The sequence below is a fragment of the Leiobunum rupestre genome, chromosome 7, assembly GCF_980474605.1.
Source record: "Leiobunum rupestre chromosome 7, qqLeiRupe1.1.hap1, whole genome shotgun sequence".
Taxonomy (NCBI): Eukaryota; Metazoa; Arthropoda; class Arachnida; order Opiliones; family Sclerosomatidae; genus Leiobunum; species Leiobunum rupestre.
The window spans coordinates 46,424,163-46,449,490 of record NC_143390.1 but is presented as its reverse complement, the minus strand read 5'-3'; the positions used below and the strand labels follow the sequence as shown (position 1 = coordinate 46,449,490).

Here is a 25,328-nt window from a genome sequence, read left to right as displayed (position 1 = left end):
ATTTTTAATGCATATTTAAAAATTATTTGCCTGTTTTTTTCTGGGTCATTTTTCACTTTAACTTGATGTTTTGGAATCATTTTTCAATTCCCTGACTTTGGGGAATCATTTTTCAATTCCCTGACTTTTGGGAATCATTTTCCAATTCCCTGACTTTTCCCTGACTTTTTGGAATCATTTTCCAATTCCCTGACTTTTCCTTGACTTTTTGGAATCATTTTCCAATTCCCTGACTTTTCCCTGACTTTTTGGAATAATTTCCAAATTCCTTGACTTTTCCTTGATGTTTTGAAACCATTTTCAAATTCCTTGACTTTTCCTTGATGTTTTGAAACCATTTTCAAATTCCTTGAATTTTCCCTGACTTTTCGGAATCATTTTCAAATTCCCTAACTTCTCCAAGTTTTCCAGGTAGTGTACGAACCCTGGAATGTTTTTCGTTTAGCGTATAGTTTAAAGTTCATTACCAAAATTGACCCGTTTATAAGAATTAGTTATATCTGTCATCTCAATATTGGTTCTTTACATTGTTCAGCTGACGATTCAAAAGGGGTCCATCTTCTTTACCATTATTCCGGATTTGAAGTCACCTAACGTGAAACGGGACCTTTCGGAAGGAATGAACTTAATCGATGATCTGTGGCATCAAGTTGATTTCGAATATGACCAGGGGTAAATATCATTTGGTTTCGTTGTAGTCTACGCAACTCACTCTGGTGATTTTATTTCAGTAAAATGATGTTGACCGTGGATTTCCGTCAAAGCACGAATGCCAATTATCACTTAGATATTTCCTTCCACGGAGACATCAATGTTGGCTCCAACGTTACCGACTTCCAAACGGGTAGGATAACATCATGGAAATGTTTAAGCAGGGAATTATGTATACACTAGGAATGTCTAAAGCAGACTATGTTGGACCCTGATTTTTCTCATAAAGACGGTTTAAAGTCGAGATTTTCGATCGCGCCTTGTCTCGAATACGATTTCACAATATCTCATTTCCTCTTTTTTTAAACATTTATAATAATTAGATCTGCTAACACCTTAGGGACAAGTCATCTGGCGACTTTTAAGGCCTTTAAATCAGGTGGCCGGGTTACAATGCTTAGGAGGGTGGTGGCAAGCACTTCATGCCACCTAGGAGCAACAAACACAACACCCCACACAAGGGGAACGCAACCCGTCAAAAGTCGTATAATTTCTTGCGTACATTTTTCATTGGTTAGACGCTTTAGGGCCTGCTGCCGTCGGAAGGGGTGAATTCGGAAATTGTCTCCCCCCTTTCCGTAAAACGTTCAGCGTAAAGGCTCGTGACGCTCGTCCAATAAAATTCGTACACAACCGTGCGTTAGCGTGTTTAAAGGCTAGTTGCATTCTCCTTGTGTTTGTTGCTCCAAGATGCCACACACTCCCAACGACACCCCGCACTAACTTTTACGTTATTTTATGCGGAACTAGACTAGTGTCGTGAAGAACATTATAAATTCACTTCCGTGTGAGAACGACCTGGGGTTCCATTTTCTGGTAAACCATATTTTTAAAATGTCTTCCATTAGCAACGGTAGAGAAACAAATGAATTTTAAAATACGATTTACGTCTGAAATTTAGCAGCACGGTGGCAATTGATCTTTAGACATTCCATTCCAAGTGAATACATATTCAATTTCCTGGTTTAAGAAATACTTTCGGAAACTCACAATGTTCGATACGTCTCGCTTAGTGTCGGAGTTCATCGGCTGCCTCAGGGACATCCACGTTAACGGTCTCTTTCTGGACCCTCGAGATCTCACGCCGTACGCCACCATCATTGGCAAACTATCTTTGGACAATTGCCGCTTCGTCAATCCTTGTTCGAATCCGAGGGCTTGCGAACACGGCGGTATTTGCTACGTCGAAAACGGCACCAAAGCCTGCAATTGCACCGGCACCGGCTACACTGGTGAAACTTGCCATTTTGGTAAGCGTGTTAAATCCTTCAGTTTCCTCACTTTATGAATGAACAATAATTCAATTCTTACCTTGTTCAAAGCGAGTTACAAACGCACTTGCGAAGAACTGTATCTTCTGGGGTACAGGGAATCTGGCGTGTACAAAATTGACATCGATCGTAACGGGCCAATGCCGCCGGCCCACGTGTACTGCGACATGGACCCCGGCGACGGTAGTATCGCCACCAGAGTAGAAAATAACTTGCCCAAAGAAATGGTGGGTTTTCTCCCAAAATATAAACCCCTAGTCATGTGTAATGACCTAGTCGTTTTAGGTAGTTCGAAAAGCTGGTATGGAGGGTTTTTACATGAACATCACGTATCGGGATTTCACTCCGGAAATGTTACAATCTCTAATCGACCAATCGAAACACTGCTCCCAGCACTTGAAATACGAATGTCACCTAACGCCTTTAGGGTAAGCATTTTAATAGATTTTTCATCGTCAAATCAGCGGAATAGATCGTTATACATTTGATAATGGAGAAGATCCTTTCACAGCAGCAACGCCATTAGAGGCTAATTTTTAAATACCCAAACCCTTACCAGATGGCGCTAAGAGTAAAAAACGATAACATTTTAATTTATCTAATAACCGCGAATAAAATTTATTTTTGCGTTTCTTTTATGACGAATCTTTCTCGATTTGACATTTCATATACAGGGTGATAGGTAAAAAAGGACTTTGTAAACAAATCGAGGTAACCAGCTTAAAAAAGTACACTTAAACAGTATTTTAAGTGCATGTTGCTTAGTTTTGCGCTTGTTGCAGCCTACTTTCAGGGGTGAGTAGGCCACACTTTGAAGTTCGCTGGCGCTCTTTTAACTCATCGTAGGAAAATGGGGAAAAAACAGGCATATTTCTCAAATCAGCCTCTACAACTCCTTCAAATTTTACATAACCTTTTGAAACAGCCTGTGTTAAAGCTTTTTAGAAATGTTTTTTTTTTTAATAAATCAGTTGGTATTTACCTTCTTCCCGCCAAAATGTTTAAGCTGGTGCCATCTATTATAAATAAAAGCATTAAAATTGAACCTCTAAGGGCTTCATTCTAAAGGTTTCTTGTCCTGTCAACGTCATTTCAGGTTATACACGTACACCTGGATGGTATCGTCGTTTGGTCAACTAATCTACCACGTCGGTGACACCAAGCCGGGGCAATGTCAATGTGGCAAAGACAAGAACTGCGCCAATCCGGATAAGCTGTGTAACTGTGACAGCGCTGACCGACCCTGGAGGACGGACGAAGGAACATACAGCCAGCCGGAGGATTTGGGCATCACCAAATTGTTCATCTTGCAACCTAGCAAGCTAGAGAAAGACGCCCAAGCTCGAATTAACTTAGGACCTCTAGAATGCGTCGAAACAGGTTTGTCTCGCGTATTTTAAAGGGAAACAGAATCGTTTGATTTTCGTTGTGACCAAAGTTATTTATTTCCAAAAAGCCCAACCATTTGGGTTTTTATTGTGTTTTTTTTTCATTTGGGTGGGTTTTTGATTTTAGTAAACAATTTCCATATTTGTATTAGACGATATGTGTAAGTATACAGATACTGCAAAGTTGAACCAAAGGACCGGTAGAAGTACCAATTTATAAGTTTCAAGTAAACAAGCTAGTTAACTTAGTAAATTTTGTATCACATTCAAAATACAATTCAGTCTAAGAAAAATATTAAAGTGGTCATTGCACATTGAAAAATTCGGTTTTTCATTTAAAATCTGAGATTGGAAAGTGGGTTTTTTTCTGAAGTGGGCTTTTAAGTATGCCTTTTGAGGTGGGTGGGTCAAAAAAACTCACTGGACTTTTTGGGTCAGGTTATTAGTTTTCGAACCCTGGTTGTGGCTGAATATATTTCAGAATATGATTGGTCGAAAGGGAGAAGCTAATTGGATTTTGGGACAGAAATTTTCAAATGATTCTGTGGTCCTTTAAGTAGGGTTTTGCAAAATATTTGGTTAAAGCATGAACGTATTCATTTATACCCTGAATTTTGACTAGTATCATTATTTTTCTACCATTTGTAGCTAGAATGAGCAGTACTTTACTGCATTTACTGTTGACTCGATCCACAAAACATTTATCAGAATTGGAAATGAATGTAATTTTAATTCTTAGAAAAATTGCAGTACTAGAACCAAAGAAGTCGATAATCATAAATAAAGATATTGCTGTTCAATCGAATAGATGCGCGTTGAAATTTTATGAAATAAACTTAGCGCCAAGAATTGGCAATAAAAACAGAATAGTTGGAAAAATTGGTTTTGTACTCCAAAATAGCTTTTGAGTTCCTGTGCTTGACATATTTTCATGTCAGGGGAAAAAATATTGGGGAAAGCAAGGGGGGTGCCATATTCAAATTTCGCTCCATCCTAAAACTTGCCTCGGGCCGGCACTGGAGCGGACTACATAATTCAGTTCGATTTTCATGGTAGAAATGAAATAATTAATGATTATATCAAATATTTCGTTCAAATATCAAATCGTATATTCGATTCTTCGATCGAATAAACAATGAAAATGTTCGTGAATATTCGAAAATATTGATAGAAATTATTTGTAATTTCAAATAGTTTACAAAACCGATCGAATAACTACGAGTTTTTTTAGTTTTAAGGTCATTTAAAGAATTTTTCTTCTTAAAAAGTCACTTTTGCTATAGAGATATTTCACGTCGTCTGCTTTTCCTAGCTTTGGCAGTGTAATTGTCGCCATTTTGAGCGGGTTTCTTAATACGAAAAAGCATTGGTGACGTAGACCCCTATACAAGTGAAATATCTCTATAGTGACATCGCCAAGATAGGAACCTGTTTTGAATATTCCCTTTGCCTAACAGCTCAGCCTGTACTCAATCAAATAGTCTCTTATTAGCTAGATTATCAAACCTTGCCGTATTTTCCAAATAGAACTAAAATTATAACTCTAAAAATAAAAATTTACTAATTAGTATTTCGCTCACAAATATACGACTTTTTAAGTATTCGATTTGGTATTTGACTTGACTAGAAACAAATATTTGATATTCGATTCGATCCACAAAAATTGGTATTTGCACACCTTAAATTTTAAGACATTAAAATGCTCAGTTAATGATGTAAAATTAATATCTGGTCAGATACTCAATTGTACGTCATCACTTTCAAAACGAAGCATTCCTACTTGGAGGTGCCTGGCTGGAGAAATGGTGACATGGCGTTCAGTTTCCGTACTTCTAATGACCGAGCCGTGCTCTTGTACCAAGCGTCAGCCCACACTGACCATGGTTACTTCAGGGTGTTACTTACCAGCGGTAAGTAATCAAAAGCTTCAAATTAACCATGTCAGGGTTTGTGGAGAGATAGACTCCGATTTTTTCCCATAGTATAGCTTTGATAACGCCATTGGAAAATATAGATGGCGCTGTCATCGCTATGTAGCCCCTTTGAAAAGTCGACCACTTCTCTGCAGCACATAGCGACTTCTATCTTATTTCCAAAACGACGTATCTTTGCACAAATGTTTTTAAAAGATACGTGGTTTTGGAAATAAAGTAGCGCACTGATGTTTTGTAGCTATAATTGCGAGTTTACAGATTAGATTTTTAAAGTTAAATTAGAATATTGATTTGAATTTATGGAAAAATGTTATGTAAGAAAACTTTAAAAAAACCTTATTTGATATTTCCGATGTCATTTTACCACTATTTAAAGACAACTAAATTAAAAAACGAAAGCACAGCACCGATAATAATCATTGTTCATAAAACTATATTTACCGCCCGCAAATTCGTAAAATTTATAAAAAGTATCGCCTACTGATAAAATGGAGTAGAGTCGAAGACGAAAAAATCTTTGTTGATATGACGAAAGCAGAGAGCTGAGGACGAGCCCCTAAACATAGCGCTCGCTGCGCCTTCTGGCGCAGACTAAGAATATTAAAGAGTACAAAAATCGGAGTCTATGAACCATCTCTCCACAAACCCTGACCATGTCAATGAAGGTGACTGATAGGTATCATCTCTTAGATCACGAATTGTCTTTCGAATTCACGGTCAATGGAGAACCCAAGCGGGTAAAAGTGACATCCAGAAGGCGTCTCAACTCGGGCGAATGGCAACAGGTTTGGGTCGACCACGACACTCATCATATGAGGTTCACCATCAACTTGGATTCCGTCATGATCGATTTGGCCGACGAAGAAGTGGGACCTTTCGAAGGGCCCATGTTTATCGGAGCCGTACCTGGGTAAATATCCCAGGAAATTGTTTAACCAACTAAGAATTGAGAAATTAATTAAATACTTTCCCAAAAAAAGACAATTCGCCAAAGATTCGCCGATCAAAGCCGGGTTTATTGGTTGTTTCCGAGGGCTGGTCATCAACAACGCCGTCGTCGATGTGTATCAGTATTTGACCAGAAGGTAAGTCTTCAGATTCAAAAAAGGTTTTGACCACTAGAAGAAATATAACTTAATTTCTGCAGAGCCGCCGATATCGCGACTGGTTGTCGACCATCTTGCCTACCAAATCCGTGCCAGAACCAAGCCATCTGCCACGAGTTTTGGGGTACTTATATGTGCGAATGCATAAACAAGGCTGCGCATTCCGGAGTCAACTGCGAAAAAAGCAAGTTAATTCTACAGAAACTTCTCGATTCGCCTTTCTTAACGATATTATTCTTTAGATATAAATGAAAACGCCATGACGTTCCTAACGGAAGATTCTTTCTACCACAATCAGACCAAAGGAAATCCTCCAAATTCTCTTTTGCACCAGAGTTTCTTGGTCAGTTTCCGCACCAACGAGAAAGAAGCCCTTATTATCTACGCATTCGATCAAAACAACAACTTTGTTCAACTTCATTTATCAGACAACAAAGTTTATTTCACCTATAACTCCAACCATACCATTGTCAGTGGTTCCGTCGCTTCTAAAGGTAAATGGGGATTGGTTAAATTTAAAGAGTAAGATGCCTTAATTAAGTTAATTTTGTTATTAAACGAAGCGCTTACGTTTAAAGTACCCAAATATAGTTTCGTTGCTTTCCACTTAGTAGTTAATTAAAAATAATTAGTAGTACGCCAAAACAATTTGAATTTCAGCGTGGTGATTGACGTCATCGACTACACGTTATTTCTCATTGACCGATATCCCCAACATAGAGTTTAGGCTTGGATACGAAATTTAGATGCTACTGATTTCGTGGACGAATCCGAAAAATCTGCTATAGAATTATGGGATTCTACTACTGAATTTTGTACGTGGGTGCTTACATGGTTTTAAATACACGCGCTCACGCTAATCCTTTAGAGCGCGCGCTAAATTGGCATCGCCATATAATCTAGCAAGAATATTACAAGAATAGTGGGGACTATATAATCAACCAGATGCAGTGGTAAAAATTCAGATAGAACCATAGTCCATGACATATCGTTCAGAATAAAAACCGCAGCGGGGCGCTGCACGTAAATTTAATTTTAATATTAAATAAACTTAACGATATTACTTAATTAAGTGAGTTACATTTTCGGAAAACCACTCATCAAATGAACGATAAATATAAAGTAGTTAAGTTTCTATTCTGAAAATATATTTGCAACTTACTCGTTAATGTACAATCAAGAACGCATAAAGTTATACTTTGCCGAAGAAGGCTTAAGCCTAACTTGGGCCTTGGGCTTGGTGTAATGTATTTTTACATAGAGAGAGAACCGTCGGCTGCTTAGACTGTTTCTGAAAGTATAACAACAAGGCAGCATGGGCCAATGTTAAGGTTCATAGTTCTTAGTACTTCTATGCGTTCTTGATACAATAAAATTATCTTCATCACTTCACGTCATCCACAGATATTTCCAAGGGACTTCCAGTTCAAGTCATCGTGGAGAGACGGGATAACGAAACTATCCTGACCGTTCAAAAAGAAGAGATCATTATAAGTTACCCAAATACATTCCTCCAGGAATACTCGAGAAACCCGTTCCCGGATCCAGATTCCCCGGGTACGCTAATGGTTAGACTATATTTGTTTTAATTTGTAAAATTGAGATGAATATGATTTGTGAAACAGACGAAAGTCAGTTGGAATTGGTACGACCATCTAGACCGGCGTTTTCCGCCCTCCCCAACAACCAAATCTTCATCGGAGGCGTCAGCAAACCGGAGGATGGTATGAATTCAAGAATTCACGGATTTATAGGGTCCATTCAGGGCTTAAAAATAGGAGGGGAGTTATTTGACCTGAAAGCCATGACCAGGACTCCACAAGCACACGGTTAGCGTTTCTTAATACGACCATTTCGTCTATATTTGGGCCAAAGGTTTCACGTATGATTTTATACAGGCGAAATCGTTTGGGACTACAAGATGCTTTGCGACAGCCATCCGTGTCATCACGGAGGACTCTGTATCGAGGGATGGAAAACGAACACGACATCATGCGACTGTAACATGACCTCTTATATTGGTGAAACTTGCGACAAAGGTATAAAAAGACCGGGTTGTAAATTAGTAATCTATAAAGACGCATTTATCTAATGGCAAATAACAATCTAGAAATCGGGGGCAGTTTCGATGGAAAAACTATCGTTCAGTACGGATTCTCGGTGAATGGTAGCGTGGTCGAAAGCCTGTCCATTCATATGGCGTTCTCCACCAAGGAACCCGGTTTCAAAAGTAGAATTATTCTCATGCTACAATTTGCTCAGAGGTTTGTTAAGTTTCAATAAAGACTAAGAAATGTTTCACAACGACATCCTACGAGCAAGATTTAGTCCGTTAAATGCATTCAGTTTGGAGGTATAGTTGAAAATATGCCCACCGCGAAAGAAAGAATTTACTTAAATTTGTAACTTTATCATATGTCGGTGGAGCCTTCTGAAACTAATGTTTCTGAACCACATCCTACGAGCAAGATTTAGTACGCGAAATGCATTCAGTTGGAGGTAGTATAGTTGAAAATATGCCCACTTTCTCGGTGGAACCTTCTGAAACTCGTGGTGTGAAAGCTAAACCGTCCTTGCTAAGGTTATACTTCCTTTAGCTATCCATTAACTAATCAAATGTTTTAGATTATCTTCTTAAAATATTAGAAGACGAGCTAAAGAGCTTAAGCCAGAGGTCGTTCACCTATTATATTATTCAATATTTGGGTGGAAATCTTCCAATAACAGACACCTTGGAGCTAGGAGTGCCGTTACTCTTAAATAATAAAACGCGCAATCCAGATTCTGGTCCAGTATTTTATCTCTCCAAGGTGGAAACGCATTTCTTAGTCTATGAGTTTGATAAAGAGTTGATAACACTTAGAGGTCAATAATGGATTACTAACCAACTTGTGTACTATTTTGCGTAGCTCCAACTACGTTTCTGTCGCACTGAATCAGAACGGGTCTCTCATTTTGGAGGACAACCAGAAAATGAAAAAGAGTACGCGTTAGATATTTTAAACCATTTGGGACATCGTTAATCTTTCGCTTTCCAACCCTTTAGTTGTCTTTAACGCCAAAACGTCTCACGGCACGTTAGTGGATGGATACAGGCATTGGTTCCGGTACACAAAATCGGAAGATGAAAACCACGTTCTGGTAAATGACGCACTTTCTAACTTAATTTCAAGTCTCAATCGTTAATCAACAAACCGGAATTTAGGCTTTGGACGGAGAACTGCACAGCGCCATTATTAAGCCACCAGAGACGTCGCCATCTCCGGATCCCATCAGCACGATCACCTTGGGCGGACACAATCCGCAGTATCCTCAGAAGGTACTGGGATCCACCAATTTCGTCGGTTGTATGTCCAGTAAGTAATTAGTTTCTTCATTAGTCATTAACGGTAGAGATAGATAGTCGATAATACATAGTCAATTTTAGACATTTTCATAACGGTAAATAACGAAATAATGAAACCTTTCGAAACGGCCCTCGGCTACCAACAAAGCGTCAGCGAGGTTAAGAAGATCCATAAAGAGGGTTCTTTCAGCGAGGAGAAGTGCGCCTCCTTCGCGGTCGGTGTCTACGCCGAAACCGTGGCTCCCTCGTTACCACCTGAGGCAAGTACACCTCGCTTATAAATCGCCAACAATGTGAGTAATATTTTTCTCCAAAACGGTCGCAGGTGACCAGCGAGAAATGGTTTCCTGACCCGCCGGTCATGGTTCCTTTCTCCCACAACTCTGTCCATCCCAAAGTCAGTCACTTAATCGCCGTCAACGTCAGTACTGGACGTAAGTGTCGTTGTTGTTGTCTAATCAATTACTGGCCGTTTGTTTCAAACGTCTTTTACAGGGGTGGCTTTAGTCATGGCTATATTCTTGGTCATTGTTCTGATGGCCGTCTTCTTGTACGTTTGGAAGTCTCAACGGAAACATAAACTGCTTCAGTTTGAAGAAGAAACCAAATATTTTTACTCGAACAAAAGGCCACCTTCTTATCCAGTGAAAGGCGAGTGATTTTCTACTTTTTTAAAAAGACAACTTACGGTAGAAGGGATTTATTCGAGGGGTCGGACATTCCAAAAAAAAGCGTACGGGATTTCGAATTCTCTAATTTCGTGATTTTGTCAAAGATTTCGCGATTTCGTCAAAGATTTTGCAATTTTATTAGAGATTTCACGATTTCGTCAGAGATTTCGCGATTTCGTCAAAGATTTCCGGATTTCATAAGATTTTGCAATTTCGTCAGAGATTTTGCAATTTCGTCAGAGATTTTGCGATTTCGTCGGAGATTTTGAAATTTGGTCAGGGATTTCGCGATTTCGTCGGAGATTTCTTGAGAAGTGTACGGGATTTTGTACAAATGTCCGACCCCTCGGATTAATTTAATATCGGGTTTACCTTTGAGATACTCCAAACCGCGTTGCCTGTTTGGCTGTTTCGCTAACACTATCCATGTCCTTTCACCAGCCGTCAGTTTCAACGACACGAAAGCCTTCGACGAAATAGAATCACGACCTCTACACCAAACTCCCGATTTGGTGGACTTGAGGACCAAGTCATACATTAACAACTCTAAGAACGACTTCCAGACATACAAGGACCCCGAGTACTCACCCAATTACGTCCGTAGCGATGGTGGTACGTTCCGAAAAACCAGATTTCGGTAGAAATTGCGAAACAATATCGAATTACTATTTTTCGTTTACGAAAACGTAAACGCTTTCAAGACGGAATTTCTTTTTACACTCTGACGGTCGTGGTTTCTTTTTTCACTGTTTATCTCTACTTTCTTCTGTTACTCTTCGAATCTCTTTTACCTTATATTCGCTCTGAGAAAGATGTCCCTAACGGGTATTATCTTAGGGCTCTTTCGTTTCTAAGTCATTTATTTACAACTTTACATATACGTACCAAACATACAAATGGGTCTAGTGTACTTTGCTGGACGACGATGACTACTTTTTAACCATTAAAGATATTCAAAAATAACTAATTGGAATCTAATTTCGAATTCAATTATATCGATCTCGGTACTACATTTTATCAAAGATCAAAGTGTAGTTCGAAGTATATTTCAGTACATTAATCCGTCCGAAGGGAAAATAAATTCCATCTTGAGGTTAATCCGTGTGGTCCAGAAAACCAATTAGGCTGGCCCTTGTCCTTTTTTCAGCCATATCGGCGGGAGGGTCGGACGCGACCGACGCGTTAGAGTTCCATCCCATCCGTCCTACGTCGTCTCAAGAGCTCGAGTGGGATCCGGCTGGGGACACCGAAGATCTCATTGCTGCAGTAAGAAAATAGACACCCTCATACCATTATAGTGCGCGGAAAATCCCTTTCCCACAAAGCTTAGCATTTAATCCTAGTAGTAAACCTCCTAACTGTAACTTTAGTAGTAGATTAAGACTCCGTAGTTTTGAGTCGGAATTGGTCGAAAACGTTGAAGGTGGATGATGATTTCGGTGCGGGTGAAATGGTGGATACAACATTTGAGTAAAAGGTTAATGTGATAATGCGTAATATAATATTTCCTACCTTTAAAACGCATTCTCCGTAATATTTCCTACCTTTAAAACGCATTCTCCGTAATATTTCCTACCTTTAAAACGCATTATCCGTAATATTTCCTACCTTTAAAACGCATTATCCGTAATATTTCCTACCTTTAAAACGCATTCTCCGTTTACCCTTTTCTTCCATTGTCGAATCCATCATTTTGGAAACTCGGATTCATCCCCTAACGTGAAACTATCCGACCAATAGGCGATATTATAAAGTAAAATGGCCTTCTTGTTTTGATGGGAAAGACTACCTTCCACAATGCTTCCATTAGCTTACCCACCAAAGAGCCTATGAATTCATCCATAGGCTTTAACTGTACTATTTCGTCGTCCCATTTTAACAAGTTCAGCAATCATATCCGACTTTATACTAGCGCCTATTCTCAATTCCAATGTCTTCCTGGCTTCGAACCAAATTGGACGTATCTCTGAAACGCGGTTTCTTTTGGTTCTTGTCTTGTTGACAATCGTAGGCGATGCAAGATGACAACGAAGATGGGGATGACGAGGACGACGACCAAGAGGACAAGAGCAGCCTCTTGAAGGACGGGTCCCCGTCCCCGACCATAGTTACCAACGGACCCCATAAAACGGCACCTTTGGCATCGACCAGCGAGGTAACCATCCATCGCTTATCACTGGGTGAAAGTTACGCCTGAGTGAATCAGTCTTTTTAACCAAAATCATAATTTCATTTAACTCTCTCTATATTATCTTACAAAGACGCGAATCGACGACGATGACGAAGACTCTGCCGAGTTCTTATACATTGATAACAAAGCGAGCCCTAAACCTAAACCTAAACCCACCTAATTATCTTAAACCCAACGAGCTTAATTGCACCGCAATTAGTATTAATTAGCTAATATCGTATTGAATTAATGATTTTCTAGTCAGGATTCGTATTAGTTTAATATAGTTAAGCTAAAGTATTTTTTAATAGAAGCCCTAGTCAAAAACCCATATAGTTAAAACTCGCATTTAATAATAGCTGAAGTAAATAATATATTTTTACGAGAGAAGTATCGACCCCGTCTTAAAAATGTGCCTTCGCAGTATTACCCCAATCGATGTAAAATGTAAAAATTAACCCGCGATGTACTATTTTTATATGACGTATTCAACTCCGCACTATTGTTACTTTCCAAAATCAGCTACAGGCGGCGAAAGTACTCGTTTCAAGCGAATACAATGTTCAATATAGGTAGATACTTCACTCACAACAGATATATTATATACTTTTAATAATAGTCCAAATTCATTCGACAATTATTGTCGAAACGGTAGCTACATAGATGGCGTAGTGACGCGCGCTGCATACTGACGTCATATATCCTAACGCCGCGAAGTAGTTTATCATTTTAGATAGCTCATAAAAATGAGTTAATTTAGATCGCACCAGTACGTCATAGGACACGCACAGTGAATAACCAACACCTTTTGTCGTCTCGTATTTGAAATATGCTCCCAATAGGCGCTTAAATAAATCACCCTCGCAGGAAATCACCAAGAAGTAATATTTCCGAGAGCCAGGACCAGCGAGGTATTGTTAATATACTGCTTGTGAAACTAATGGAAACTTTTTACCTGTCGTGTTTTTGCCAAGCCGTAATATGTCAAAAAAGCTACCTGGTTTAAACGTAACGACATGGGGAACGCTTGTTGCTGCCGTCTAGGAGCGACAAACACAAGGAGAACGCAGCTAGCCTTTAAACACGCTAACGCAGTGTTGTGTACAAATTTCATTGGATGAACCTTTACGCTGAACGTTTTACGGACGGGGGGGGAGACAATTTCCGAATTTTCCCCTACCGACGGCACCAGGTGCTAAAGCATTTAGCCAATGAAAATTGTACGCAAGAAAATCCACGACTTTTGACGGGTTGCGTTCTCCTTGTGTGGAGTGCTGTGTTTGTTGTTCATAGCTGCCGTAAAGGTGAAAAATTTCCATTATTTCAATAAGCACTATATAAACAGTGACTTGCAGGTTCTGGCTCTCGGAAATATTACTTCTTGGTGAATTCCATGAAGGATGATTTATTGAAGCGTCTATACGCAAGCGACCTCTGTTGTTCAGTTCATATGGCTCGTTGACGTCCATTGTTTTCCATTTACAGAAAGCGCCCGCCCAGTCTGCGTAAGACAATAATCCTAATTTGTGTTATCGTCGCTTTTATACGTCATGTGTGTTGTGTTTTTCCACCATTTTCTACAACCAGTCCATTCAACCATCCCCCGCTTTGTACTCTTCTTACCCGTGACAAAGAACGAACCATTCCTCACTCCATCCAACATTGAGACAGTGCCGCTGCCGTAACCAATGTCTCAATCTTCCTCTCGCGACGTGTCATTACTTTTCTATGTGTACATATCTCTTAGGACGCCCGATAAGTGTGCGAATGCCAATGCTAAAAATATTTAACGTTTGACGATGACTTTCGGGTCGTGGGACCTTTAAAGATGAAATCGTATTCTTTTGTAATTGTAGTTTTATTTTAACAAAGGATAAACTGTTAATAGTACCAGCTACGGAATTTACGTAGGAAAACAATTTTATACTTGTATTTTTTTTTTGAAAAGCGCCAATAAATATTATACCTGGATCTTATTAGGTTAGATCTTGTAATAGCTCGTCACATGTGTCATGTTCATAACCATTTTCGACGTTTTCACGCTTCGTATTTTGTTCTTACTAACGTCTCTCGTTCAACACAAAATTCATAATAATCGGTAGAGAAATCAATTCCGGCAAATCGTTATCTAGTACCGGAAGTTCATAGTTAACGGCGGCGAAAGGTTAGCGCTAAATTTTTTTGTCGAGGTATTTAATGCATATTTCCAGATTTTCTTTAAAGGGAATATAACCGCAAGTCTTTTTTAAGGTTTTTTATGTGTTTTATATTAACAATTTAGGCGGGAAATCACTAACCAACGCCAAAAATATCTGAAGCCATAGGAGGGAGCGGGAAATGGTCGAAGTGTTAAGTCCCTTTAACTTATAAGCTACCGATTTTAGTCGAATAAACCGCTGGTTTATTACCTAAGTTAGAATCAAACGAGCTAGGAAGTCCGACTAACAGAATCGAACTAGCTAAAAATAAAAATACAGAATATTAACACAAATTTTTTTAACTCTACAATAACCCCCCCTCCCTATTCCGCCGTCCCTAGTTCAGTTTAAAGGAAGATACTTAATTTCCTATTTACGGCCACGACTAATAAATCACCTTAGAAGAAAGGACTGTCCAATGTGGGCTTAGAGTATTTATTGACCTTGAAAAAGTAGATCCTACTGGCGTCTGGTAGTTTGTAGTACCAGTTCAATATTTAATATGGTATTTTCTCGAAAGCGGAGCGTAATAGGATATACGGATTATTTATATTTTCCAATAGTAGATGGCGCGTCACTCGATGCGCTGGTGCATACAATATTATGGAAATAATTTATGCATGTTGTATATTCTATCATCCTAGAATTGTAAAAAACGCCGATTTACAACAAGTCGTTAGAAGGTGTCATAAGTCTATAATATTATTCTATAAGTTTGTTACTTAAGGGAATATTTTACTGAGAGCTAAGATTAAAATCTCCCCCTTGCGAGGCACTGTCAAAGGCTACGTGTGACACGTTAGCAAGCGGTGACGAAGCAGTAATGCAATCTGTCTTGTGAATGGCTCTCAGTAACACTTTAGCATGTGAAGAATAAGAAGTGTCACATACACTTATGGTATTACCCCTCACTTCTGTAATCACAAACAGTAAAGTCGGGTTGCGGTCAGTTAAAAAGATGTTTAACCAAGTTGTGTAGCCACGAATTTGGTAAAGTGGGGATACAGAATTGGCTTGAAAAATAATAAAAAACACATACAACCATTCATTTCGGTACGCAGTGCCCTAGAACCTCATCTGATAGATATATTCCGAAAGTCAGTGGGTTAAAATTATCTTCCCACTATCTTATGCAGACTCCTTCACGTCATAACGTCTGCTTCGTTGTCTTCTCTTCCACTCTCTCAAGCTTAAGGGAAGATGACGGAGCAGACGACGTTGTGACGTAGGGGAAGTGACAATAATCACTCGGAGTCAGGCTGAGAAATAAGGAATTGTTTTAAACTGGACCTGTGGCCAGTAGAGCCTAGGTAGTTTAATTTAAAAACTGGTCACTGGCCACTTACCATTTTTAACCTTCAAAATCAGGGTTTCATCATTTATGGTCAAATTATCTACTCTTGAGTCTTGACAATATGTGCTAGGGCATAGGCTTAGTAGGTTAGTTATTATGGGTATTTCAAAATTTTGGAGTGTTAAATAAAGAACTATAAATCTCGAAGGGAAAAACTTAGAATTAATTAAGTGGTCACCAGGGCCACTAACACCCCAGGCAATTAATTTTTAAACTGGCCCAGCTAATTTTTAAACTGGTGATTGGCCTGTGATAGTGCCTTATTTCTCACACTGCTCAGAGTAATCTTTATCAATAACGCCATCTGTTTAAATTATCACGGCAGTTTCCACACCGTCCAACCAAGACCAAAATAGAGTGCCCTTGACCTGAAAATTTTATTTCAGGTTACTAGCAGGGAGCAGAATAGTGGTAATAAATATCGTATGGACGGAAGAACCGGAAGTCTCCTTTTTAATTACTCGCCTTACGAATAGGCGAGTGGAACAGTCCCAAAACAGGGCTGTTTATACGCAAGATCAAAAGATTTTATTTTTATATTTTAATGATAGTAATAATAAAGTTTAGTGTCTTTCATATTCAAAAGGATCATGAATAGTATTATCAACTATTTTCATTTCAACCATATTTCACTTGAGCCTGATTTTCAAAATTAAGTTACTGGAGAGTTTTAATATTTGAACCGCCAGCTATCGATAATGTAAAGAACAAGTACGGATAACCAAGGACCAAGAGTTTAAGGGGACTCACAGTTCCCGATATTTTGACACGGTAGGCGTGGCCTAAATCGGAAGGCTTGCTGAGGTACATCAGCCGCTTTAAAGTGCCTCAAGATCAGCCGCTTTGAAGCGCCTCAAGAATTCTGTTCAACTATCACAGGGGCTTAGGAGTAGGGAGCTGTTGGCTCGCGTAGCATGCAGGGCTTGCCACCACCCTCCGACGCATTGTAACCCGGCCACCCGAAATAATGGCTTTAAAAGTCGCTTGATGACTTGGGCCTGAGTTGGTGCTTTGGGTATTAGCCTAGCTGATTATTATTATTATTATTATACCGATTTTGTAGGAAAGTTGCGATGGGCTTTCGTTTTGCCATGGTAACCGAAAACGTTTTTGACAACATGATTTGAAATTATTACCATTTAAAATAACGTGGGAATCTGAAGGATTTTAAGTGTCCCCCAATTGACCAAATTGCATTTAAACTTGATTAAATTTAATTTTTAAAATCAATTTAAATGTATTTTTAAGGTTTTTGAAATTTTTAAAAATTTTCATTTTTTAAAAGGTTTTACAGGGGAACCCTTAAAATATTTCAGATTCCCATGTTATTTTCAATGGAAAAAATTCCAAATCATGCTGTCAAAAACGTTTTCGTTTGCCTTGGCAAAACGAAAGCCCGTCACAGCTTTTCCCTTGCAGGTTTTTACCTCTCCGAGGGGACTTTGTACCCTAGGAGGGGTTATACAACCACCGTGTCTGTCTGTCTGTGGGTCTGTCTGTCAGGCCTGCGAACGCGTTCGCAGTTTCGGGGCAAAGGGTAATCACTGCGTACGCAGTTTCTTGGCTCACTGCGTACGCAATCGAATAACCGTTTTAGCAGTTTAAAGGTTGGCAAAACCACAGTGTGACGGTAAGCGTTAACGGATAAATTTGCGATTGCGTTGAGTTTGGTTGGTTGGCTTTTTTTCGTTAACGCCGGTTGTCATGGGTGTATTTTTTCCAACTTTTGGGACGGACCGAGTGCTGAGTGTTATGGCAACCTCTCAACGTCCAACGGCAGGGTTTCCACCAATTGTTCACGGTATTCGTCTTAGTATCAATTTGAGATCGCATTGGGTGGGTTTCGAACCCGAGACCGCCTGCTTGACAGGCGGACGTTCTACCACAGAACCACCGACATTTAATGCGCTTGATCGGAAATTAGACCTGGTTTAATTGATATAGAACAAGATTTCGTGTAAGATTTAAATTATTGCATCGAAGAAATTCTAATTTAGCGATTTCTCTATTGATTAAAAACAAATGTGCCACCCAGGTTTTGAACCCAGGACATTCAGTTGAGCGCTCTACCACAGAACCAACAATAACTCCTTAGCTACACTGCAAATAAGACACTCTTCGTAAGCATAATAGTTAATAAAGTCTTGAATTTTTTTACGAATAAAATTATGAAGGCCTTATCTGGTTTTTTTACGAATGAAATTATGAAGGCCTAATGTGGTTTTTTTACGAATAGAATGAAATTATGAAGGCTTAATGTGGTTTTTTTACGAAAAGAATGAAATTATGAAGACTTAATCTTGTTGTGTGATTTCTGCGTCAAAGAAAGTCAAGTGGCGTTAACTTCAACCTACCTTGTGGGCATTTGGTTTATTATTGAACATCATATGTTTTTGCCTCTCTGAGGTACTTTGTACCCTAGTAGAGGTTTCACAATCACCGTGTGTGCGGGTGTGTTTGTTTGTATATATATATAAATAAATAAATACAGTTATAGTGGTGTGACGACACCTGGATATATCCTCCGAGGAGAGGTAATATTACGGGCTTGACCGACTTGTTTAAGGTACATGGAGGTGTACACTATACCCGAGTTTGAACAAAATCGGTGATTATCACCTCGGGTCGTCTCCTTGTTAGTTCATAAAATTTTTTAAGTTTAGAAATGAAATTGATTCCAATAAATTTTATAAAAAAACCTCAGCCATACGCGGCTTACTGATTATTTTTACTTTACACAAGGGTTGTTTATAATGGTAACAAGTTGGCGAGCCAAAATATACCTCTCGTCGGAAGAATGGTCCCTAGTGGTATTAACTTCTCGACACGACCCCCAAAGATATCTCCGCAATTCAGAGTTATTTACGAAAAACATATTTTCGGTTCAAACCCTACCCGGTATAAAATTTTAAATTTAATTTAAATAATTGAGACGAAACAATCGAGTTTAATTTATTCAGAATATTATAAATTAAGTAGTTACAACAGCGAGTTAGATTCACTAAAACAATGCACAATTGAATTTAACCCTTTTTACAGTACATGTTTATCAGTTGAATATAATACTAAGCAAATTTTAATGAAAGAAACATCTACAGATGGTATTTGTATTTTTCTCGCTTACGAAATACTTGCCGCATCTTTAACGCTCATTTTATTTCAACGCTCGTAGACTTCCAGTTGACGTTGTGACACATACCGCATGAAAAAGAACAATGCCGTCCAATTTCCAATTTCATATAATGACTCGCACACCCAGGAAATCACTGACTGCGTTAGAAATCGTAGATATCCAAATATCCACACCAAATATATTTACAAGAAGCAAAAACCTTACCATCAACAAAGCACAGAGAGCCACTTGACTAACCGCCAGCTCTTAAAGCAATTAACGTTAAATTATCTCCTTTGAATTAACACAACTATATATAGGTCATTAAGAATACCCGTAAATAAATAACAAAAAAAACTAACAAAGTGGACCACCCACAGGGTCTACCCTTTAACCCTCTAATCTCGGCTGACTGCGCTAAAACAAGATTTAACCTTTAAAATATCATTCGTAAAAAAACCAGATTAGGCCTTCATAAATTCATTAATAAAAAAAGACTTTATAACCTATTATGCTTACGATGCGTGTCTTAATTTCAGTGAACCTTAGCAGCTATCGGTGGTTCTGTGGTAGAGCGCTCGACTGCCAAGCCGAATGGCCTGGGTTCGAAACCTGGGTGGCGCATTTGTTTTTAATCAATAGAGAAACGCTAAATTAGAATTTCTTCGATGCAATAATTTCAATTTCAATTCTATTTCAATTAAACCAAAATTTCGTGCTCTATTAAATACGCTTCCGATAAAGCTGAAGGTCTAATTTTCAATAAGGCGTAACAAGTGTCGGTGGTTCTGTGGTAGAACGTCCGCGTGTCAAGCAGGAGGTCTCGGGTTCAAATCCCGCGCGATGCGGTCGCAAATTGATACTAAGACGAATACCGTGTACAACTGGTGGAAACCCTGCCATTGGACGTTGAGAGGTAGCATTACGCTCAGCACTCGGTCCGTCCCAAAGTCATTAAGAAGAAGTTGGAGAGAAAACGCCCATACAAACACAACAGACTCAACATGCACAACCATCAGAACACAAACGCAACAAACTCAACACTCACAACCTACGCATAAACATTACGGTGAGCGAAAAAACACCAACGAAACCCAACCGCAAATGAATCCGTTAACGCTCCCATCACACGGTGGTTTTGCCAACCCTTCGAGAAACTGCGAACGCAGAGATCTCAAGAAACTGCGTACGCAGTGATTACACTTTACACCGAAAATGCGAACGCGTTCGCAGGCCTGACAGACAGACAGACCCACAGACAGACACGGTGATTGTATAACCCCTCCTAGGGGACATAGTCCCCTAGGAGAGGTAATAACTTACTAAGCCTTATCATGTAACACATTGAACTAAAATTAACCGTGATTTTCCTATTTCTAGTATTAACACGTGCTTTTTAAAGCCTGAACATTGAGACCCTTTAGATTCTTGGTTCATGGGATAATTTAAGTACTTTTGACCTTTCGCGTAGCTAGGATTTTGGTTTGGGGGAGGGGTTTACAATTGAACAAAAAACAAACAAGTGTACATCCACATGCCCCTGGTGTATCCCCTGCCTACGCCTCTGCTTTAGACTCATGTTTTTTCATGTTAGAACAAAAATTGATCCGACCCCTCGCCTAAGACTAAAATTATCGTACCACATCCAAAAAATTATCGATCTCAGAAAAAATATCGTATGCCTGAAAATTGGCTTTAGATTTAAATTGTGTGTGAAATTGTGACGTTAATCTTGTTAAATCAAAGTTTTTAATAACACTTCTAAGTTCGACCGATTGAAAACTTATGTTTAAAAATCTCAGTTTTAACTGGTTTTCAGCCAATTAAAAACATTATGGTACATTATCGTACGCGTGAGCTGAATTATCGAAAACTGCGTACTATATAGTACGCCATTGAAAATATCGTACGTCCCAAAATTTATCACGAAATTGTCGACGTGTGCGATAATTATCGTACGTCTGGCAACGCTGCTCTTGAGTCTCTTCTATCGCGATTCCAGGGGCTAAAATAAGGATTTTTTAGAACTACCCAAAAATAATAAAGGCTATATACAAACCAAACCCCCAAAACCTAATTTCAATGAGTTATAATTATTACTTTATTTTTTAACAACTTGTTAAATAAAACAACAATAGCCACATAATTGGCTGCGTTAATCGATATGTACCAGAAAGACCCGTTGACCACGACATCTCCCATAAGGTAATCAGGTATTTTAAGTTGTTCATACTTTTTTGTGATAAATTCACGATAAATAGCACTGCCCAAATCCGATTTTAGAACTGCCCAAAACTGCCAGAACTCCCCACTATTATAGGCCCTGTGCGATTCCAATCCGGGAAGTTCAAAGCGCCATCTACCGTTAACCTCGTGTACTCGCTAACCTCTAGTAATGTAATCAGAAACCTCAAATAATAATCTCCTCATAATGATTATTCTGAATGGAGTGACGACGGACGTGGACCAAAGAAGTACTTCAGACATCGGCTCCAGGAAGGTGAAATTTTTCTATGCCTTCTTTAAATAAACAACTGGATCATTTGAACAGTGCTCGAAATGGACCGGAACGCCGTTCCGTTCCGTAAAAGTTTTCCTCATATCGTTCTGGTTCGTAAAGATAATTTTTTATTGCACAGCTCCCGTTTTTCAGAATAATCGGAAGCTTTGAAAGTAAAACACGTTCCGGTTCGTGAATAAGTCCATTTCGAGCACTGCATCATTTCATATTAACATGGAGAAAAGAGGGTAGGGAGATGAATTGATTTTCGAAACTCTATCCGGCTTTTGATGCCGAACTCCCCCAAACGGGTGGATGGGCCTTGAAAAAAAGAGGGAGTGCATGGTGCATTCAGGTAAAACTTTTGTCACGTGATATTGTAAGCTACATGGCTCCCTCTAGGCTATGCCATGTCCATGCTTTAACGGTTTGGGTTTTTGAAAACGCTGAGATTTCACAATTACAAATTTTTCGTTAAAACCAATACCTAAAAAGAAAGGTTAGTGAACGTATTTACACCAAGGCTTACCATTTATTTTTAGGTTTTTTTTACCTTTTTCGATGTTATTTAGTTGTGTCTTTGACTGCTTTTTAAAATTACGTTATTTATGATAAGTATGATCCATAATTATATTGAAATTAATAATAATAACTTCAATTGAGAGGAAATAAAAACATACTAAAATAGAAAAATAATCCGAACGCGTGGCCTTGTAGCTGTATATTGTTATATGGAAAGAGGGCGCGATGTAACTGCTACAGCATGTTCACGTGACAACTATTTTACCTGGATACCCCTTTTTGTCGTCCCCCAATTCTCCCAACTTTGGGTGGAGAGCGGCATGGAAAGGGATATTAATGAATAGACTTACAATTGTTAGTAACGTTAATGTAAATTAAGAACTGAGCCCTAGATAATAGACTAGTGTTGTTAAATCTTAAAATAAAATGCTGAAAAATTTCGCAAATCGGAACCTATAAATGGATTTTTCTAAAAAAAATTAGTTATCTCTACACTTATTAAAAATTCTTTAATATTACTAAAAATAAAATTACAGCTTATTCTTCAATCTTTATCAGTTTTAGCAGGAGCCATTACGATGCTTTTAACAGATCGAAATTTCAATCCTTCCTACCATAAGCCTATAATATTGTTCCATAAGTTGGTCACTTTGGGGAATATTTTACTGAGAGCTAGTAACGGAGTGACGTCAAAACGGCAACGAAGCCCGTAATGCAGTCGGTCTTGTGCATAGCTCTCACAGGAGACATCCCGAATTGTAACCCACCGATTTTGTTCCAACTCGGGGGATTGGTAGACCTTCATGTAACTTGAAAAATCCTAAAGGGAATTTATTCAATGGGCAACCGTTTTTCTATGGCAACGAAAAATGTTTTTGACAACAAAAAATTTTAATTTTCCCAATTAAAATAACATGGGATTCTGACCGATTCCTAGCCCCCCCCCTGTAAAAAAAGTTTAACTAATTTAAAAATTTCGAAAATGTCAAAAATTGAACAAACAGATAAAAATTTACAAAAAAAAATCAAAACTGATCAACTTTGTTATTTTCAATGGTAAAATTTAATATTTAATTTAATTTAATCCATTCGGTACTTTGCAGTGGCGCCGATCCCAAAAGTCGCTTGATGACTTAGGCCTAAGGTGGTGCCTTGGGTATTAGCCTAGCTGATTATTATTATTATTAAGAGATAAATATAACCTTAAGAGGTGTAAATAAGCCATTTTAAAGAATAAAATCACACTTTTAAATGCGCACTTTAAAAGATAAAAATTGCACCTGATGAGAGTTGAATCACACCTCTAGGGGTTTAAATAGGTTCTTTTAAAGATTAAAATCACACATTTAAAGGTGTAAATGCGCACTTTAAAAGATAAAAATTACACCTGATGAGAGTTGAATCACACCTCTAGGGGTTTAAATAGGTTCTTTTAAAGATTAAAATCACACTTTTAAAGGTGTAAATGCGCACTTTAAAAGATAAAAATTACACCTGATGAGAGTTGAATCACACCTCTAGGGGTTTAAATAGGTTCTTTTAAAGATTAAAATCACACTTTTAAAGGTGTAAATGCGCACTTTAAAAGATAAAAATTACACCTGATGAGAGTTGAATCACACCTCTAGGGGTTTAAATAGGTTCTTTTAAAGATTAAAATCACACTTTTAAAGGTGTAAATGCGCACTTTAAAAGATAAAAATTACACCTGATGAGAGTTGAATCACACCTCTAGGGGTTTAAATAGGTTCTTTTAAAGATTAAAATCAGACATTTAAAGGTGTAAATGCGCACTTTAAAAGATAAAAATTACACCTGATGAGAGTTGAATCACACCTCTAGGGGTTTAAATAGGTTCTTTTAAAGATTAAAATCACACTTTTAAAGGTGTAAATGCGCACTTTAAAAGATAAAAATTACACCTGATGAGAGTTGAATCACACCTCTAGGGGTTTAAATAGGTTTTTTAAAGATTAAAATCACACTTTTAAAGGTGTAAATGCGCACTTTAAAAGATAACAAGTTGGCAAGCCAAAATATACCTCTCCTCGGAAGTATGGTCCCTAGTGGTATTAATTTCTCGATACGACCCCCAAAGATATCTCCGCAATTCAGAGTTATTTACGAAAAACGTATTCTCGGTTCAAATCCTGCCCGGTATAAAATTTTAATTTTAATTTAAATAATTGAGACGAAACAATCGAGTTTAATTTATTCAGAATATTATAAATTAAGTAGTTACAACAGCGAGTTAGATTCACTAAAACAATGCACAATTGAATTTAACCCTTTTTGCAGTACATGTTTATCAGTTGAATATAATACTAAGCAAATTTTAATGAAAGAAACATCTACAGATGGTATTTGTATTTTTCTCGCTTACGAAATACTTGCCGCATCTTTAACGCTCATTTTATTTCAACTTCCAGTTGACGTTGTGACACATACCGCATGAAAAAGACCAATGCCGTCCAATTTCCAATATCATATAATGACTCGCACACCCAAGAAATCATTGACTGCGTTAGAAATCGTAGATATCCAAATATCCACACCAAATATATTTACAAGAAGCAAAAACCTTACCATCAACAAAGCACAGAGAGCCACTTGACTAACCGCCAGCTCTTAAAGCAATTAACGTTAAATTATCTCCTTTGAATTAACACAACTATATATAGGTCGTTAATAATAGCCGTAAATAAATAACGAAAAAAACTAACAAAGTGGACCACCCACAGGGTCTACCCTTTAACCCTCTAATCTCGGCTGACTGCGCTAAAACAAGATTTAACCTTTAAAAAAAAAACAGATTAGGCCTTCATAAATTCATTAATAAAAAAAGACTTTATTACCTATTATGCTTACGATGCCTGTCTTAATTTCAGTGAATCTAAGCAGCTATCGGTGGTTCTGTGGTAGAGCGCTCGACTGCCAAGCCGAATGATCTGGGTTCGAAACCTGGGTGGCGCATTTGTTTTTAATCAATAGAGAAACGCTAAGTTAGAATTTCTTCGATGCAATAATTTCAATTTCAATTCTATT

General features: G+C 38.3%; 1 protein-coding gene across 4 annotated transcripts in view; it reads left to right on the top strand.

Annotated features, from left to right (window-relative positions):
• The window catches only part of axo (axotactin), a 65,650-nt gene extending 48,915 nt beyond the window's left edge, over positions 1-16,735 (top strand). For 3 of the 4 annotated variants that reach the window (XM_090180627.1, XM_090180626.1, XM_090180628.1), the window contains exons 9-33: positions 536-672; positions 732-844; positions 1,725-1,961; positions 2,034-2,209; positions 2,268-2,410; positions 3,079-3,362; positions 5,107-5,280; positions 5,995-6,214; positions 6,285-6,389; positions 6,452-6,594; positions 6,653-6,904; positions 7,815-7,967; positions 8,036-8,239; positions 8,309-8,449; positions 8,521-8,674; positions 9,320-9,393; positions 9,457-9,551; positions 9,616-9,766; positions 9,838-10,016; positions 10,082-10,190; positions 10,252-10,407; positions 10,869-11,039; positions 11,575-11,693; positions 12,439-12,582; positions 16,536-16,735. In XM_090180627.1, the coding sequence (XP_090036753.1) occupies positions 536-672; positions 732-844; positions 1,725-1,961; positions 2,034-2,209; positions 2,268-2,410; positions 3,079-3,362; positions 5,107-5,280; positions 5,995-6,214; positions 6,285-6,389; positions 6,452-6,594; positions 6,653-6,904; positions 7,815-7,967; positions 8,036-8,239; positions 8,309-8,449; positions 8,521-8,674; positions 9,320-9,393; positions 9,457-9,551; positions 9,616-9,766; positions 9,838-10,016; positions 10,082-10,190; positions 10,252-10,407; positions 10,869-11,039; positions 11,575-11,693; positions 12,439-12,582; positions 16,536-16,625 (3,924 nt within the window). In that variant the 3' untranslated portion in view covers positions 16,626-16,735. Of the gene's footprint in view, positions 1-535; positions 673-731; positions 845-1,724; positions 1,962-2,033; positions 2,210-2,267; positions 2,411-3,078; positions 3,363-5,106; positions 5,281-5,994; positions 6,215-6,284; positions 6,390-6,451; positions 6,595-6,652; positions 6,905-7,814; positions 7,968-8,035; positions 8,240-8,308; positions 8,450-8,520; positions 8,675-9,319; positions 9,394-9,456; positions 9,552-9,615; positions 9,767-9,837; positions 10,017-10,081; positions 10,191-10,251; positions 10,408-10,868; positions 11,040-11,574; positions 11,694-12,438; positions 12,583-14,082; positions 14,564-16,535 lie in introns of those variants that run through there. The other variant, XM_090180629.1, reaches the window with a different exon arrangement.
• Positions 16,736-25,328: the final 8,593 nt, after the last annotated feature.